Raw genomic sequence first — 18,815 nt, 5'->3', positions numbered from 1 at the left:
TACAAAAAGTTTGAAAACCCCTTGGATAAATTGTGAGTTGCTCAGATGCTACAGTGATGGGTGCCAGATAAATACCTAAGATAGCTAGATCAAAGGGCTTGCCTATGAAGCAATTGTTTGTTTGATGACATATATTTGATACGCACAGTGTGTTATGCCTGGCAGTGCATAAAAACACTTAAAAGTGTTTTTAATGTTTGTATTAGATAATGCAAGTGCTACTAAATAATTCAGATCACCAGCGCGTCTGCATTGAATCTTGCTGGCATAATTCCACGAGCGCACCAGCTGAAATGAATAAATCAAATGTAATCAGCATTTGCCGTGTTGCTTTGAGAGGGTTTTTAAACCTTATAGGTGTGGGTAAGCAGTATTCCAGCCTAATGCACCAAGTTTTGGGGGCAAAAATGCTGCCTGCACCATGTATGTCCTTTATAAATGAGACTTAAAGTAACATTAAATAGGTGGTGGCTCAGTTTTATTTAATTTCTGCTGAAGTGCTCATGAGTAAGGCTAAGATTTTGTCGCTGTTATTTTTAATAAAAGTCACGACAGGTCACGGGCAACAAACAACATCTCCAGTGAGCCCATGACTTGTCTGTGACTTTACTAAAAATAACTGGGGGGCAGAGCTAGGTACGGGGAGAAATGACAACTGGAGTCATGGGGATCGGGGGGTGGGGGGTCCGAACAGGCTGAGCCCCACAGCCACAGGGCGGGCTCACAGACCCGGCTCCGGTGCTGGCTGCAGGGCAGGAGTACACAGTCCCAGCTCCAGCCACAGGGGGAGGGGTGGTGATGGCCCTGGGAAGCTGCGGGGCAGGGGCACGCAGTCCCGGCTGCCTCCCCTGCTGGAAGCCACAGGGCAGGGACGCACGGCCCCCACTGACAGCTGAAGCTGAAGAAGTCATGGAGGTCCAGTAAAGTTCCGGAATCCGTGACCTCTGTGACTCAATCATATCCTTACTCATGAGCTAATGCTTGTGAAGACTGCATTCTGTCTATGTAGATATGAAATTCACTCTATGCAGAAGGTTAGCACAAGGTCAAGGCACATTCAAGTCCCACTTACATCCTGGAGTACATAAGTGGCACTTTGCCTGGCGCTGGCCCCTCTGAATTGGGGTGAAGATCATCCCCTGTGAGAAATATCCAAGTTCCGAATGCGGCATATCCTACCCCTTTTCTCTGCAGATGCAGGAGGAGGGCTGGTAGCAAAAGAATTCTGGTATGCAAAGGGATGGGGGAACAATTTAAAGGTTTACCCTCATGAAATTAGGATGGTGGGGAAGTGGAAATCTGTGTTTAGGGTTCAAAATTAACAATGCTTATGCAGGAAAAAGACCTGGGTATCAGTGGCCAGCTTCATGAAGATCTCTACTCAATGTGCTGCTGTGGTTAAAAAAAAAAAAAGACAACAAAATATTAGAATACACTAGGGATTAGGATAAGACTTCCGGGGGGGCACATTATAGTCTGCCTATTGAATAGGTTCTTAAATCTTCCTCAAAGCATCTGGTGCCAGCCATTGTTGGAGACAGGATACTGGTCTAGATGGACTGTGTCTGATCCAGTATGTCAGTTCCTATGGTGCTATGAATTATCATGCACTGAAAACTACCAGTGTTTAAGGACGTGCTCCTACAAAGTGTTGACGACACCTGTGATATGCTGCATATATCAGGGTGCTCTCCTCTCTCCCAGAAGTGCTCCGCATCTAGCAGGACGGAGCCTTTGTTAGCAGGAGGACATTGCCCAAACTTCTCTAATCCCTCCATGTTATAAACTGTAGTAGGTTTTACTTTTTCAGTTTTAGATTAACTTCCTTGCAGCAGCTGCAGGAGGAGTTTGGGGAGTGATTATTCTATTTATATGCACTTCTAAGAGTACTCTATTCATTGTAAAGTCTTGCAACACTGAAACTGTCTTGTGCCAGGAACCACATCAGGCCTTTTGGAACTATATGGTAAAAGGATATCTATTTTATTTAATCAACAGGAAACTGATGTTGTTCCAGACGCAAAGCTCATGGAGAAATTTAGTCAAATTACCTGTCATTCATATGTGCAATCAGAAGAAACTGACAGAGAGCCATCCTTGGAGACAGTATACATCACTGACTTCTTTCTTGCTCTGGCAATTTGTAATACTGTGGTAGTTTCAGCTCCTAACCAACCACGTCAAAAGGTAAGGAAGAAAAATCGGCAACTCAAGTAGTCACGCTTCTGGCTGCTGCAGCATATTACAGCTTTTCATGTGTTCCCTATAGTCTTGTTTGCATGGGGAGAAAAAAAGGCACTGCCATTTAAAAGTGGTCATTTCCCCCTCCATTGGTTTGCTGTGTTTGCTTGAAGGAAAAGAATGATTGTACAGTTGAAACTGAACAGTCCAGTAAGTTAATGCATAATATACAGCTAGCAAAAGTTTCCAGTGAAGTGCGGCTTGCCTTGAATACTTTATACTACGGGTGTCAATTAATTAACTCAAAAAAATTAATCGCAATTAAAAAATTAATTGCAATAAATCACAGTTTTAATCGGACTGTTAAATAATAGAATACCAATTGAAATGTATTAAATATTTTTGGATGTTTTTCTACATTTTCAAATATATTGATTTAAATTACAACACACAGTACAAAGTGCACAGTGCTCATTTTATATTATTATTTTTATTACAAATATTTGCACTGTAAAAATGATAAACAAAAGAAATAGTATTTTTCAGTTCACCTCATACAAGTACTGTAGTGCAATCTCTTTATCATGAAAGTGCAATTTACAAATGTAGAATTTTTTTTGGTTACATAACTGCACTCAAAAACAAAACAATGTAAAACTTTAGAGCCTACAAGTCCACTCAGCCCTACTTCTTGTTCAGCCAGTCGCTAAGACAAACAAGTTTGTTTACATTTACGGGAGATAATGTTGCCCTCTTCTTATTTACAATGTCGCCAGAAAGTGAGAAAAAGCATTCACATGGCACTTTTGTAGCTGGCATTGCAAGGTATTTACGTGCCAGATATGCTAAACATTCATATGCCCCTTCATGCGTCAGCCACCATTCCAGAGGACATGCTTTTATGCTGATGATGCTCATGTTGTTCATTTTAAGAACACTTTCTGTACAGATTTGACAAAACGCAAAGAAGGTACCAAGGTGAGACTTCTAAAGATAGCTATAGCACTCAACCCAAGGTTTAAGAATCTGAAGTGCCTTCCAAAATCTGAAAGGGACAAGGTGTGGAACATGCTGTCAGAAGTCTTAAAAGAACAACACTGATGCGGAAACTACAGAATCCAAACTACTAAAAAAGAAAATCAGCTTTCTGCTGGTGGCATCTGACTCAGATGATGGAAGTGAACATGTGTCTGTCTGCACTGCTTTGGATCGTTGCCGAGCAGAACCCGTCATCAGCATGGATACATCCTCTGGAATGCGGGTTGAAGCTTGAAGGGACATAGGAATCTTTAGTGCATCTGGCACGTAAATATCTTGCGACACCGGCTACAACAGTGCCATGTGAATGTCTGTTCTCACTTTCAGGTGACATTGTAAACAAGAAGCAGGCAACATTATCTCCTGCAAATGTAAACAAACTTGTGTGTCTGAGTGACTGACTGACCAAGAAGTAGGACTGAATGGACTTGTAGGCTCTAAAGTTTTAATTGTTTTGTTTTGGAATGCAGTTACGTAACAAAGAAAATCTACATTTGTAAGTTGCACTTTCATGATAAAGAGATTGCACTACAGTACTTGTACGGGATGAATGGAAAAATACTATTTATTTTATTTTTTACGGCACAAATATTTGTAATAAAAATACATATAAAGTGGGCACTGTACACTTTGTGTTCTGTGCTGTAATTGAAATCAATATATTTGAAAATGTAGAAAACATCCAAAAATATTTAAATGGTATTCCATTATTGTTTAATCGTGTGATTAATTTGTTTAATTGCTTGACAGCCCTACTTTATACTTACTTTTTTACGAGAGGGACTCTAAAATTAAGTTGGATTTGCCATTTTTACTGTGTTCTATTCACCAATAAGATGTCTGGTTTTAATACCCCATCCAGTATGAAAAATGTGGTGTATAGCAAACCGTAACTGCCTCCTGGCATTACTACAAAGCTAGGGAGAGCCTGCTGTTCCGTTTTGTACTGTAATAATAGTAATAACTAAAACATACCTAGCGGCTGGAACACATTGCTAAAGCACAACAGCTATTTTGTGGGTAGTGATCTTCCTCTTTGCAGTAATAAAGTATCACTTTATGTTTGTAACTGGAACTCGTTGGTTTTTTTTAAAAAAATTAAATTGAATTTATCCTCTGAGTAACCTTATTTTAGAAAAGGCTAGGGTTGAACTTCCCTCAAAAAGCATGTGATGACTATAAGTAAATGACACTTAATTGAAAACTTGTGCCTCCTGCTAAATGGCAGGGTTTCAAACTTACAATAGGGTGCAGATCTTTAGAGTGTCATATCTGTGAATTTGGCTTTGCTGCTGCATTCAAAAAATTGTTGATGGGAAAAAAATAGCTTATTTTCCCTAAGCAATAATACAAAAAACTCCTTTCCAATCACCCTAACCTAATTCACACATGGAAAATACACTATAAAAATTTTAAATAGTAAAATACATTCCATAGTTCTTTTAGAGTTTTTAATTCTTCAGGGTGCTTTATAACCACAAGACATTAGCTGTTTGCAGTAGATTGTAAGCTATTAACTGTAGTACTGTTCTTATCAGTGTCCAATAGACTAAACCGAGCATTTTGTATTAATATTTTCTATGTAAGTCCAAATAATAAGAAAAGCGCTTCTAAAGGATTTTATTTCTAAAAGCTATTTTTAGGTGATTGTCACTTTTTTTGTGGGGCAGGTTTAATCCTTGCACTCATCTGACTGATTCAGAATAAGCAGAATAAAACTTTAAGTCCATTTTCTGTGAAATTAAAAAAAGTTAGAAAGTAAGTCATGCTATTTGTTTCATTATTGGCCCAAATTCTAGAAATGGGCCACAGTCATTAACTAGACATGGAATGAGTGTAATTTTACAAATCTGAAGTGCGTTTACAGTTGATGTGTTTGGAATCTAATTACCTATGGGTTTGGCTGAATTTATTTAATAGAATGATACAATAATATATATAAAATATAATTTAAGTCCAAAAAGTCGACATTGAAGTTGAAATAAGCGATTATATTAAGAATAATATCCTTGCTGAAATAAAATACCTCTATTACTAATTGAAATTGTTTCAGCACACTTATAAATGTTTTTGCTGATTTTTTAATTCTGTTGCAGATGAGACTATCTTCGCTAGGTAGAATGCCTATTAAATCCCTTGAGGAAATCAAACAGATGTTCCAGAGGTTGTCAGTCCGAAGGCTGAGTTCATCACCAGTTCCAAGTGCAAAGGAGTCATCATCTGAGAGCCCTAGTACTTTTGTGAGCAAACTATCTATTTTCAGAGTGAAGCTGGCTTCTCCTGCTATAGAAGGGGTGGCCCAAATGGCTAATGAACCTCAGGCTACTGATAGCCTACAATGCACCAAAGTACCTCCACTTGGACCACTAGATAGAGTGGACGTAGCTGCAGGCAGTGAGCACTGTGATGCTGGATCATCTCTTGAACGATCTATATCTAAGCTGTGTTATGAGGCTGAGAGCCCTGATGAAGCTGCACTAGTTCATGCTGCCAAGGCTTACAAATGCACTTTACAGTCTAGGACTCCTGATCAAGTTACTGTGGACCTGGCTGCTTTGGGATCTTTGACATTTCAGCTTTTGCACATATTGCCTTTTGACTCAGTACGAAAAAGAATGTCAGTAGTAGTTAGACATCCGCTCTCCAACAAAGTGGTGGTGTACACGAAAGGTGCAGACTCGGTCATTATGGATTTGTTGTGGACTGGACCTGCAGGTACATACAGAACTTTGTCAGCTCTTGGTTTCACCTTTGTATCTCTCAAGAATAATTAATTGATTAACATTTTTTTGGAGTGACACGTAAAAGAAGGTAAATAACTACACAGACCTACCTTAGTCAACAGTTCTCTGGTTCCTATGCTCCCACAGAAATATTTAGTTGTTCATTCCTGAGGTACCACTGTGACAGGTGTTCTACAGACACCCAAGAAAGTGAAGAAAATTGGGGTTCAAGACCTCAATTCAGCAAAATACATAGACGCTGCTGAACTTTAAGCACATATGTATACCCATTGAAGAGAATGGGACTATTCCTGTGCTTAAAGCAAAGCACCTGCTCAAGTATAGTGCTGAATTCAGACCCCCCCCATTATGATAGTAACACATCTTATTAATGAAAGTATGAAATACACTATATTGGGGTTAGACAGTGTCCAGTCTTTCTTTATGTCAACCGTTCTGAGTTCTAAGAACTTCTAATATTAGATGTTGTCACCCGATGTATGATCTCTAGCCTGTGTCTGTAGAGTTCTGTGGCACCTTTTACTTGTGCCTGTTTGTTTATGTGGCAAACACTTTTGAACTCTGCAACAGGAAACACTGACTTCTGTAGTACAATTCCTTGTTTGCTGTTGCACTGTAATGATTGATTTACATGGAATGGAAAACACCAGCTGCTTTTTATTGAAGGTCATTGAGGGCAAGAAACCAGGTCTTCTTAACTATATGGATCAGTGGTAAATATCTCAGTTTATTATTCTTGTTATCATTATTTTTATTTTTAATCAAGGAAAAATGTTTGATATTTTTTAGATTTGGGAAAACTCAGGGTGGGCATTTTCTAAAAGTGCTCAGTGTTGCCCTGACTCTTCTCCCATTGAAATCAAAGGGAGTTTTACCATTGATTTAAGTGGGAGAACAGTTAGCCCAATACAGAGTACTTTTGCAAATCCCAGCCTTTGATTTTTGGTCTAATATGACCCAAAGAGTGTTCTTTTAATCCTCTCCCAGCTAACCCATGGACCGAGCAAGACATTCTGGTATGGTCACCAAACGTGTGACCTGAATATGATTTGCAAATATAAAGATCTGTTTAAAAGTTAAAATAATATTTGTTTTACTTTTATTTTTAAACCTGCTCTTTTGAAAGTCTGTCAGTAAGTAAACGCCAACAATGCATATTTTACTCTTCCCTCTACCCCCCCCTTTTTTTTTTTTAAATTTCAGATGATGACAAATCAGAAATGGAACAAAAGAAAATTAAGGAAAGAACTCAGAAACACTTAAATGATTATGCCAGAAGAGGACTGCGCACATTGTGTATAGCTAAAAAGGTAACTTGTGAAGAGATTTATGGTAGTTCATGAAATGACATACTTTCTCTGGAATGTGGAGTGCTATAGGTGTGAGACATACATCACTACTTCTAAACAAATGATTGCATATCGGCACTAGACTTTTATTTTTAATTTAGTGTGATTTGAAGAGAGATTAGTAAATTGACCTGTGCTACTGCATAACTTCACTTTTAACAGTCATAGCTGGTGGCAGTGGAGGATGTCAAATGGCTTAATGTCTACAACTTTATCCATAAAATTGTGATTAACCAATAGTTAACCCGGTTTTCTGAGTAAGACATGTGGGAGGTGAGTAGGGTTAGGGAAATGCTCACAAAATATGAGAGGCTTGCTCAGTGTGGGGGTTTGTTACAAACCCCAGTGAACTTGGGCCAGTTTTGTGGCTTCACTTTCAGACCATGTACAGTTGACAGTGCTGTGTGGTTTGAATGCAAAATATCATTTTGACATTTCAGCTGAGTTTCATTTTGGATTTTGAGCTGCCCAGAAATTCAAAGTATAGCTCAGCAGTAATGAAAGGGGAAGAAATGTCCCAAACTTCTCTGCAAAGCAAAACCTCAGAGGTTGTGTAGCTCAAGTACTGAGTAGAGCTGAGGCTTTTATCTCTGTGTTTTTTCCCCCTCTTCCTCCACAGGTGATGAGTGATGCAGAATATGCTGAATGGTTAAATAGTCATTTTTTAGCAGAAACCAGTATTGACAATAAGGAAGAGCTTCTGCTTGAATCTGCCATGAAGCTTGAGAACAAGTTAACACTTCTTGGTAGGTAGAAAACACTATCACTTGCTGGAAATCCTTTATTTCACTTAAAATCTGCTTGAATAAATGGATTCATTTTGCAAGGCACTATACAAAACTGAATTTGTTTTTAAAGTGGCTTTCTGTAGACTTAGGATTTATGGCTTGTTATTAAATTTCCATAAAGTATTAGTACCTAAACTAGATTATGACTTAATTGGAATTACACAGGCTTAGAATATTGGTATGGGGGTATAGTTTGTTCAGGAAGAACAAAAAGGGAAAAAGGGGAGAAGATGTTTCATTGTACATTAAGAATGTATATACTTGTTCTGAGCTCCAGAAGAGTTGAAAGCCTCTAGGTGAAGATAAAAGGGGGAAAGAAACCGGAGTGATGTCACAGTAAGGGTCTACTATAGACCACCAAATCAGGAGGAGTGGTGAAATGAGCTATTTCTGGAACAAGCAACAGAAATAACCAAAACTCAAGACCTGGTATTAATGGGGAACTTCAGCTACCCAGACATCTGCAGGAAAAATAATAAAATAATAAGGCAAAATACAAAATGTCCAATAAGTTCTTGGAATGTGTTGGGGACAATTTTTTGTTTCAGAAGGTGGAAGAAGTAACCGGGGGGCAGACATTTTAGACTTGATTCTAACTAACAGGGAGGAATTGGATTTGAATCTGAAAGTTGAGAGCAATTTGGGTGAAAGGAATCATGAAATGATAGATTTCATGGTTCTAAGGAAAGTGTGAGAGCAACAGAATAGGGACAAAAAGAAAAGGAGTACTTGTGGCACCTTAGAGACTAACCAATTTATTTGAGCATAAGCTTTCGTGAGCTGCAGCTCACTTAAGCTTATGCTCAAATAAATTGGTTAGTCTCTAAGGTGCCACAAGCACTCCTTTTCTTTTTGCGAATACAGACTAACACGGCTGCTACTCTGAAACCTGTCAGAACAGGGATGGTACAATTAACAAATCAGGCTTTAACAAACTAAGAAAACTAGTAGGAAGGTCCTATAGGTAGAAATTCTAAGGGAAAAAGTGGTTTAGGAGAGCTGGCAGTTTCTAAAAGTTAATATTTAGGGTTCAACAGAAGACTATCCTAATGCAAAGGATAGATAGGAAGACTTGTACGAGGCCAGTGTGGCTCCATCAGGACCTCTTTAATGACCTGAATTAAAAAGAAATCCTGCGGAGAGTGGAAACATGGACAGATTTCTAAGGATTGGTACAAAAGAATAGCATGAGCATGTGGGGACAAAGTCAGAAAGGCTAAGGCACGAAATAAATTATGATTGGAGAGGGACATAAGAGACACTGAGAAAAGAGGGTCTATAAATACATTAGGAACGAGAGCAATCAGAAGCAACGTGTAGGTCAACTTAATGGGGAAGGAGAGATAATAACAAAAGACACCAAGAAGGCTGAGGTGTTTAATGCCAATTTTGCTTTAGTCTTCACTAAAAAGTTAATTGTGTCCACATATTTAACACAGTTAATATTCACAACAAGGGGGAAGGAGTGCAAGCCAGGATAAGGAAAGAACAGGTTAAGGAATATTTAGATAAGTTAGATGTATTTAAGTCGGCAGCACCTGAAGAAATTCACCATAGGGTACTTTAGGAAGTAGCTGAAGCAATCCCAGAACCATCAGCAATTATCTTCAAGAACTCATGGAGGATGGGTGAGGTCCCAGAGGACTGGAGAAAGGCAAACATGGTACCTTGTCCTTAAAAAGGGGAATGAAAAGGACCCAGGGAATTAGGTCTAATCAGCCTAACTTCGATATCTGGAAAGGTACTGGAACAAATTGTTAAACTATCAATTTGTAAACCCCGAGGGGATAATAGGGTGATAAGGAATAGCCACCATCATGGATTTATCAAAAAACAAATAATGCCAAACAAACCTAATTTCCTCCTTTGACAGGGTTACGGCCTAGTGGATAGAGGGGAAGCAGTAGACGAGCTAAATAGGCTCCAGCGCAGCTCACAGGGAATTTAGCTCACAGACTAAGTATCAATCATTTGGTGGCAACCTGGGAGGTTGTAGCTAGTGGAGGCCTGCCAAAGGTCTGTCCTGGATCCAGTACCATTCAATATTTTCATTAATGACTTGGATGATGGAGTGGAGAGTATGCTTATAAAATTTGTGGATGACACCAAGCTGAGAGGGGTTGCTAGCACTCCGGAGGACAGGATTAGAATTCAGAACTACCTTGATAAATTGGAAGCAGATTCAAATACACAACTACAAAATGGGGACTAACCGTCTAGGCAGTAGTACTGCAGAAAAAAGATCTAGGGGTTATAGTGGGTCACAAATCAAATATGAGCCAACAGTGTGATGCTGTTGTGAAAAGGCTGATATCATTCTGGGGTGTATTAACAGGAGTGTCGTATGTAAGACATGGGAGGTAATTGTCCTGCTGTACTTGGTACTGGGTGAGGCCCCAGCTGGAGTACTATGTCCAGTTCTGGGTCCCACACTTTAGGAAAGATGTGGACAAATTGGAGAGCAACAAAAATGATAAAAGGATTAGAAAACCTGACCTATGAGGAAAGAGTAAAAACTGGGTGTTTTTAGCCTTAAGAAAAGGAGACTGAAGGGGGACATAACCATCTTCAGATCAGTTAAGGGGTGTTGAAAGAGGATGGTAATCAGTTGTTCTTCCTGTCCACTGAAGGTAGGACCGGAAGTAATTAGCTTAGTCTGCAGCAAGGGAGGTTTCAGTTAGATATTAGGAAAACATTTCTAATTATAAGGCTAGTTAAACACAGGAATAGATTTCCAAGGAAGGCTGTGGAATCCCCGTGACTGGAGGTTTTTAAGGATAGGTTAGGCAAACACCTGTCAGGGATGTTTTAAGTATATTTGGTGCTGCTTCAGCATGGGGAGCTGGACTAAATGAACTTTCAGGTCCCTTCCAGCCCTAAATTTCTGAGACACAATGACTAGTTAGAATTTTCCATGTTTATTTGTTTTGTATTTTTAATTTTTGCTTTAATCCACATGTTTTTTATTGCAGGTGCCACTGGGATTGAGGATCGCCTGCAGGAGGGTGTTCCAGACACTATAGAGGCACTACGAAAAGCTGGAATCAAAATTTGGATGCTGACGGGAGATAAACAAGAAACTGCTGTCAATATTGCGTATGCTTGCAGGTTATTGGAACCAGATGACAAAATCTTCACCCTCAAATCTCTAAGTAAAGTGAGTAGAAAATGAGATTGCCCTCCCTGTTACCCCACAAACAAATTTTTGCCAGAAATGATTGGTCAGACTATACTAGAAGTGCTGTTTAAAAAACAAAACAAAACAAAAAAACACCACGTTTTCTAAGATGTCCTTTGTATACTGAAAAACTGAGGGTCTTTCCCCCCCCATTCTGTGCGTAAAGTATATTTTACATTTATTTTACAGAAATCTATTCCTAAATACAACCCCTAAATGCTTGTTAAGTATTTAAATTGACTGCAGTGTCTCACTTCTCTTTGTATTAGGAAAAGATATTGATACAATGTACATGTTTATAAATGTTTGCAGAAAGCTAGACATTGAAGTATACTAGGAATATAATCGCTGGTCAAAGAATTATTGACATGGAAATTGTGTTAAATTAAATTTTTTGCTGCTCTGTGTCATATTTTCCCTCAGCCCTGCTTGATTAGCATTAAAACACAAGGAATTATCTCATTAAAGTGGTATTACACACAGATCCAGAGAATTAATCTACTTACATTTTTTAACAGAGAAAAATCTTTTTTTTTTCCTTCTCCTTTTGAAAATAGTTCAGTCATTTTGTAAATAAAACAGTGTTCAAAAATGTAACTGCAGTGGAAGTTCAACACAGTCTTGCTTGATAATTGTGCCATCTGCTGGATGTGTATAACTAACTGCATTTTGATTCTCTGTTTTGTGAGCTATTGAAGATAGAATTTTAAAGAAAAAATGGCTAGCCATTATCCAGATTAAGTGACCTGCAAAAATAGTATTGTAGTTGAGGGTAAACATGGGCACACAGAGTTTACCTACTTCTCCTTTGGGAAATAAGGAGTTTAGTTAAAGTTTTTAGTTTAGATTGGTTTACCCACATCTTTTTACCGCTGTACTGCTGCTTGCTCAATCCATGTGTGTGGGGAGGACTGGGCATGTGACATTTTATTCTTTATGATTTAAAAGAATGTGTGAAAGAGGTGTGAGTGTGTTTTGCTTGTACTATACCTTAGAAACTCAGGTCATGCCTTTGGGAGATTTTCTGGTAACTGGATAATCAGTGCAACAACAGATTGAAAAGGGAAGGGATTTTTAAGTCATTCTATAAAAAAAATTGTTGGATATTTATTTTTGTTCACAGCCATCTGCCTTCCACAATTGCTTAACAATTTGGATAAATGGTGCCTTTGTTAGTGCTTTTTTGGTTAGGGTGTTAGCTGTAACAATAAACAGGTGCTGAGGTCCTCCAGCAAAACTTGACATTGTTGATATGTCTAGGTAAAGTTAGAACCAGACAAAAACTTTGTTTACAAAAATCTTTTGGGCCTTTTTATAGATTTTAAAGAAGCCAAAAAAAAAAAAAAAACCTACAAGGCCAATTTTTTTGGAAGGTTTTGCAGGTCACCTTTTAACCTGGATTTGAAAGTTATCCCTGGTTTTCCTTTCCAAACTAAACAAATTAAGAGAGCAAAAGACTCATAACTAAGCCTGATTTATATTACGGAATCCTTAATGGTCATTACTCACATTATAGTCCAGTAAATATTTTCCTGGGTAGTAGTGCAAAATCCATGCCAATGTGCTTTAACAAGGTTGAAATGATCTTTTCTGCAGACAGCAAACTCTGTCCAACTGTAGTTTTAAAAAACAATAGAGCTGGAGAGCCAATTCAGGCCACCTTCCTCATGCGTGAAGTCCCACTGAAGTCATGGGATGACTCATGCAAGGTTTGGCCTTCTGCATAATATGTATTTTACATATTGGAAACAGAGCCAGGGTAGAAGATAGAACGTTACATCAGCCTTTCTCTTTGCCTTACACAAGGACGCCTGTGCATTGTTGATGAACGCTATTTTAGAAGACATCCAAAAAAGTATGTGTGCCAAAAAAAATCACAACTCCAAACTTGCGAGCGTCTTTCCAGCTCCCTCCACCCAAGCTCCAGATTTCAGTGCCTCCCTGGTTATTGATGGAAAGACTTTAGAATATGCCCTGCACGAGAGCCTGCAAAGTATCTTCCTGGAACTCACGGAGAGGTGCCGGGCTGTGGTCTGCTGCAGAGCAATGCCCCTGCAGAAAAGTGAAGTGGTCAAACTGGTGCGAAACAGGTTGAAAGTGATGACGCTAGCTGTAGGTGAGTCTCCGCCCAAGCTGTGCACTCCGTTATCTCTGCTCCCTGGAAAAAGAGGAGCTATTTTTAATATTTTTGTTGCTGTCTCTTATACATTTTACCCATGGAAGAGATGAATTACCTAGGGCCAAATTTACTTCTGACATAAACTGGTGTAACTCCACTGAGTCAATACTGCCAGTGAATTTGGCCCTTAAACTAGTTACTGGCAAGCCCTTCTTCCTAGGCTCGCAATAACAATAATAGTGATGCTTTCCCTGGTACTTTATCAGTTCATTTTTTAAGGGGTACGTTGGGGAGTTTTTCTGCCATTCTCTATCACAAATATCCCATGCTGGGGAGAAATAGGAAATGGTCCAGTCTCTTTCACATAGGGCTAAAGTTAACAAAGATCCCGGTCCTGCTGTCCCAGGTTATCGGCAAGTTTCTGAAAAATGTAACAGCAAACATCCATTGGGCACTATTTTCCTGTAAAATCCACCACTTCCCGTTACTAGCTGCTTATTCATGGGGTATTCCATCGTTTACAGTATTGATTAGAACAATAATTCTTAGTATTCTGGGCAGTGTTCTGATAGATTTGTCTCTTCTCACCATCTCTGTGTAGAATACATTAGCCAGCAGAGCTACCTCCGTGTTGTGTTCCAACTAAGATTATCTTCTTATTCCTCTCCCTCCCTCCTCGCCCGCCCCCACCCTCCCGCTCTCCCTGGAAGGTGATGGTGCCAATGATGTCAGTATGATCCAAGTGGCTGATACTGGAGTGGGACTCTCAGGCCAAGAAGGCATGCAGGTAGTGAAGACAGAAAACAGCTGCAAATCAAACCAGACTCAGATTGAAATATAATCAAGGTTCAGCTTTGAGGTTTAGAGGCTACACAATACGTTGCCACAGAAGGGACCAGCTTGTGTTCTGAGCTCACTCCCAAGCCTGAGTGCTTTTCCAGGAGCAATCAGAGGCTGAGCACTGCAGGGGTTCGTGCTCTTGGACGAGAGAGCCTGTTGCTCGTTACTGAACTCCCTGTTCCTCAAACTCCCTGTTGTTCACTTCCTGGCCAACACATGGCGCCCACATTGTAGTTGGCATGGATGTACATGAAGGCAGAGATTGGCCTCCTGCCTCTGACATGTTAGTCAGAGTTGTGTTTATGTAGCCTGTAGCACATAGGGGCTCTGATCTGAACGGAGCACTAGGTGCTTCTCTTGTCCTTATGAACAGTAAATAGAAGCAATGTAATATAAATGCCCCACTCATTTGTCAGCATTTGATGCACATCACGTCTGGTATTTTAACTGTTCAGGTGTCACAACTCTTTCTTTGTGTGTGTTGCAGGCTGTGATGGCGAGTGACTTTGCAATTTCGCAGTTCAAACACCTCCGCAAGCTGCTGCTTGTCCATGGTCACTGGTGTTACACCAGGCTGGCCAACATGATCCTTTATTTTTTCTACAAGAATGTGGTATGTAGCTACAGTGTATCTGGGAAAAGGTTCTTAGTTTGCAAGTGTGAGATGGTGCGGTTTGGTTACCTATTCTTGCTTGGTTTTCCTTTTGGCTTTTGAAGGTGGAGACTGTAGAATAAATGCATAATTGTCAGAAATAAAGGGCAAGCATTAAGGGACTTAACTTTGAAGCTCCATTGGCAGAGGGCTGAGCCTGTCCATCTGCCTTGGATTGAGTTCACTGCTCCAGATTAATTTAAAATCACTTAAGCTTTATCTGTTTTATTTAAAAAGCTATCTGTAGTCGTTACTGGGAGGCAGGGACAAGGGGGAATATTGAAATGAGTTATGCATCTGGACAATGGGTTTTGAAATATTAAGACATTTACCAGTAAAATTATATTTTAAGTGCAGTGTCGGGGCATATTTGTTTGGAAAGCAAGTGTGTATTTCATTTCCTGCAGACCTCCTGTAACAATGCAGAGATAAGATCTGTCCTCTTTTTCCTGAGCTTGCATAATGCTCAGCTGTGGGCTTTGGTTTGTTCTTTTGTCTTTGAACTGTCAGGCCTTTGTAAACCTCCTCTTCTGGTACCAGTTCTTTTGTGGGTTTTCGGGAACATCCATGACCGACTATTGGGTTTTGATTTTCTTCAACCTCCTCTTCACTTCGGTGCCGCCCATCATTTATGGCATTCTGGACAAAGATATCTCTGCAGAGGTCCTCATGCAGCTGCCTGAGCTTTATGTGACTGGTCAGAAGTCTCAGGTACGTTAAAGAATCGTTGGCCTCAGGCAGATTGAGACACTCAGAATTGGTTTCAGTTTTTTTCTTTGCTGCATGCTCCTCATCAGTGAAAACACTTTTCCTGTCTTAAACCATCTAGAGGGGACATGCAACTAACAGCTATTTTTCAGAGATCTTTAGTTAGGCCTCTTGCTGTCTTGCGGGGTGAGTAGGAAGGAGGGGAGAGGAGAGCTGTGGCTGAGGCTGTGAGCTAGGTGAATATTCTGTTACCAGTATGGTCTGTATTGGCTAATGCCTAGTTTACAATGGTTGAGACAGAGCTGTCCACAAGATCTCTAGAATCTAAGGTACCCGTACTTCAGTGTCGTTGAAGGGCTCAGCTATCACAGTGATAAGCACAATGTAAGAACCTGAACAGAGTAGAATTTATTGCACCTTGTGGGACCATCTTCAGATAAATTCCATCATTCTGGGTTCTTTTCCTCCTGATGCCTGCTGTCCTGGACTTCACTGGTTCCTTCCTTTCGCAGCTCCCTTCTGTATACGCTACACTTTGTGTCTGCCTGTAATAAAGCAGGAAAACTTTAACAACATGTTTAAAATCAGCAGATCACGTTAATCTGAATAAAGATTGTTTTTAAGTTAAAACGAGGCAGCTCATTCTGCCTTTCCCTCATTTCTGCTTTGCTCAGCATGAGTCGTAGCAACGTTTTTACTCGTATGAATTTTGAGGGAAGTAAAGTACCATATTCTAGCGACTTTTGGTGATGCAATAGCAATAGCAAGCTTAGAGGTGCATTCAGCATACTGTTAGCCTAAAACTCACCATTTTCTGACCATCTTAGGCCTCTCAACAGCAGACATCACCAGATTAATGGCTCCTGGTCTACAAGATGCTCGAGCATGCAGTGTGCTGATGACCTAACATCAGCTGTAGATCCTTGCTGTAGCCCAGTGCTCCTTTAGAAGGGGAAAAACAGTGGTGAGGTGAGGGAGCAACAGGGCAGGGAGTTTAGTAAATACAAGTTTGGCATTGTAGGGAGAGGGATATCGACCTCCCAAAACTTGTTCAGTTTCACTTTTCGTATTTTGCATCACTTGGTTTATAGAGCAATAAAGTTTGCAAAACCATATGATCCATCAAAATAAGATGCTTGTGAAGCCTCTCTGTGCAGGCTGTAGCTGGGGGTCTGTGCCCTGCAAGTCAGAGATTTGACTAAATACATCTCTGGAAGAACCTCAAGATCCCATATCCTGGCTTCCTCCCTCTGAGATGCTGAATCTCTCCACCTTTTCCCAGTTACCTCCAAACCTTCCCCTTCCCTTCAGCCTAGCATGGGGGTAATGATTACTGCTTTCCACAATAGATTTTTAACAAAACTTTGGTCTAATTTTTGTCCAGTCGCTGCCACCAGTTGTCACGGAGTCCCCGGGCGATGCTCTGGAACTGCTCCCCATGAAGCCAGTCAAGACTCTGGGGAAGTCTCCTTTCTGGGAGCAGACTGTCTGCAGGACACACAGCTCACACAGCTTCCACCTTCCTGGGTCTGACCTAGGAGCATTCAGCATCCTCTGCCCCTCCGTGCGCTTCCCACAACGAGTCCGCTCAGGCAGGGTCTTGGGGAAGCCAGAGAGTCCTGCACCCCAACTCCGCAGTCAGACGTGACTCTCAGCCAGCCAGTAAAACAGAGGTTTATTAGATGACAGGAACATGGTCTAAAACAGAGCTTGTAGGTGCAGAGAACAGGACCCCTCAGCTGGGTCCATTTTGTGGGGGCAGTGAGCCAGACAACCACGTCTGCACTTCACTCCACGTCCCCAGCCAGCCCCAAACTGAACCTCTCTCCAGCCCCTCCTCCTCTGGGCTTTGTCCCTTTCCCGGGCCAGGAGGTCACCTGATTTCTTTGTTCTCCAACCCTTTAGCTCTCATCTTGCAGGGGGGAAGGGCCATGCCATCAGTTGCCAGGAAACAGGGTGTTAGCCATTCTCTGTGTCCAGACCCCTGCACACACCTGCCCTCCAGGGCTCTGCAGTGACCATACACCCTTATCCCACCACCTAGATACTTAAGAACTGCATAGGGGAAACTGAGGCACCCCCACACTATTCAGAGGAAACGTTAAGAACAGTCCCACTTCGTCACATCTCTTCCCCCCTTTGAGACCAAACTGAGTGGGGTCACTTTAGCCGGTGACCTGGGGAAGTTCGAAGCCACCAACATTCCCATGGATGCCCCAGCATCTCTCCCGTTCCTTGGTGGGAGTTACACCAGGCCTTTCCAGTCTCACGCCCTCCCTTAGGTCGGGGGTGGTCGATAGCACTCGCATTCCGCATGTGGGGAGGTTTATGTGGCCCGTTCCCTTTTGCCACCCCAAAACCCCCGGAGGGTCAAATTGGGATCGGGTCTTCTCGGGCTCTCGAGGTTAAGAGCTCCCATCTTGACCTGGGCCACATACTGTTCACTTACAGAACTAGCATGGAGACATTCCTCTCTCTACAACCTTGTCTCCCCAACAAGCTGGCCAAACACAGCCACTTGATTATAGGACTGTTTAACTTTCTTAACAGCTTTCACTTCATCTGAGACCTTCTCAAAGCTATCCACACTGGATCTTTCAACAGGAAAGTCAGTGGATCCTTCACAACAGAAAATTTCTGGCTGTTAGGAACTGAAACTTTCTCGATTAAATCACTTTCACACCCTTCAGTTGCAGTAAACTGCTTGCAAAGACTACCATGAGGATTCCTTTCCTTAGGGGCTTTTCTATGCAACAGTTCACCCTTCACAGAAATTCTGCCCCTACCCTCTTCACCTAGGGCTTGCTCTAGAGGAACACTTTCCTGAGCAACAACCAACTCTTTCTGGGTCTCACTTACATCCAGAATCACCTCTGGCCCATCAGGCGGGTTCCTATACAATCCCCTTTCAGTCAAACTTACAGACTTCCTAGATAAAAGGTGAGAAGCATTCTCCTTCCCTTTGCCACACACAAGCTCAGGAATCTTTTCCTTCTTGCCACAGGTTTCCACACCATCAGTAGGTAACACAATCAAATCACCTTTCTGCTGTCCTTGTGCCTTGGCTAGGATCTCACTCTGATTAGACAGAGTTGCTACACCCTTTCCCAACAACACACTAGCAACAGGCAAAATACAAGCACCAGAATTGTCTAGTCTCTGGGATTTTGCACAGACACTAACTGGATGCAACCTAGTTACAGTGCCATTCTCCCTAG

The 18,815-nt window shown here is 41.1% G+C and overlaps 1 protein-coding gene across 5 annotated transcripts in view; it reads left to right on the top strand.

The window, feature by feature from the left end:
- ATP10D (ATPase phospholipid transporting 10D (putative)) overlaps positions 1-18,815 on the top strand; it is a 108,103-nt gene that overhangs the window by 83,207 nt on the left and 6,081 nt on the right. For all 5 annotated transcript variants that reach the window (XM_073342121.1, XM_073342120.1, XM_073342118.1 and 2 more), the window contains 9 exons: positions 1,999-2,187; positions 5,316-5,934; positions 7,167-7,273; positions 7,932-8,058; positions 11,073-11,257; positions 13,085-13,394; positions 14,108-14,184; positions 14,725-14,850; positions 15,400-15,600. In XM_073342121.1, the coding sequence (XP_073198222.1) occupies positions 1,999-2,187; positions 5,316-5,934; positions 7,167-7,273; positions 7,932-8,058; positions 11,073-11,257; positions 13,085-13,394; positions 14,108-14,184; positions 14,725-14,850; positions 15,400-15,600 (1,941 nt within the window). The remainder of the gene's footprint in view (positions 1-1,998; positions 2,188-5,315; positions 5,935-7,166; positions 7,274-7,931; positions 8,059-11,072; positions 11,258-13,084; positions 13,395-14,107; positions 14,185-14,724; positions 14,851-15,399; positions 15,601-18,815) is intronic.

The sequence above is a fragment of the Lepidochelys kempii genome, chromosome 4 (assembly GCF_965140265.1).
Source record: "Lepidochelys kempii isolate rLepKem1 chromosome 4, rLepKem1.hap2, whole genome shotgun sequence".
NCBI lineage: Eukaryota > Metazoa > Chordata > Testudines > Cheloniidae > Lepidochelys > Lepidochelys kempii.
Note: the sequence above shows the minus strand (reverse complement) of the source record. Positions and strands in the feature narration are given on the sequence as shown.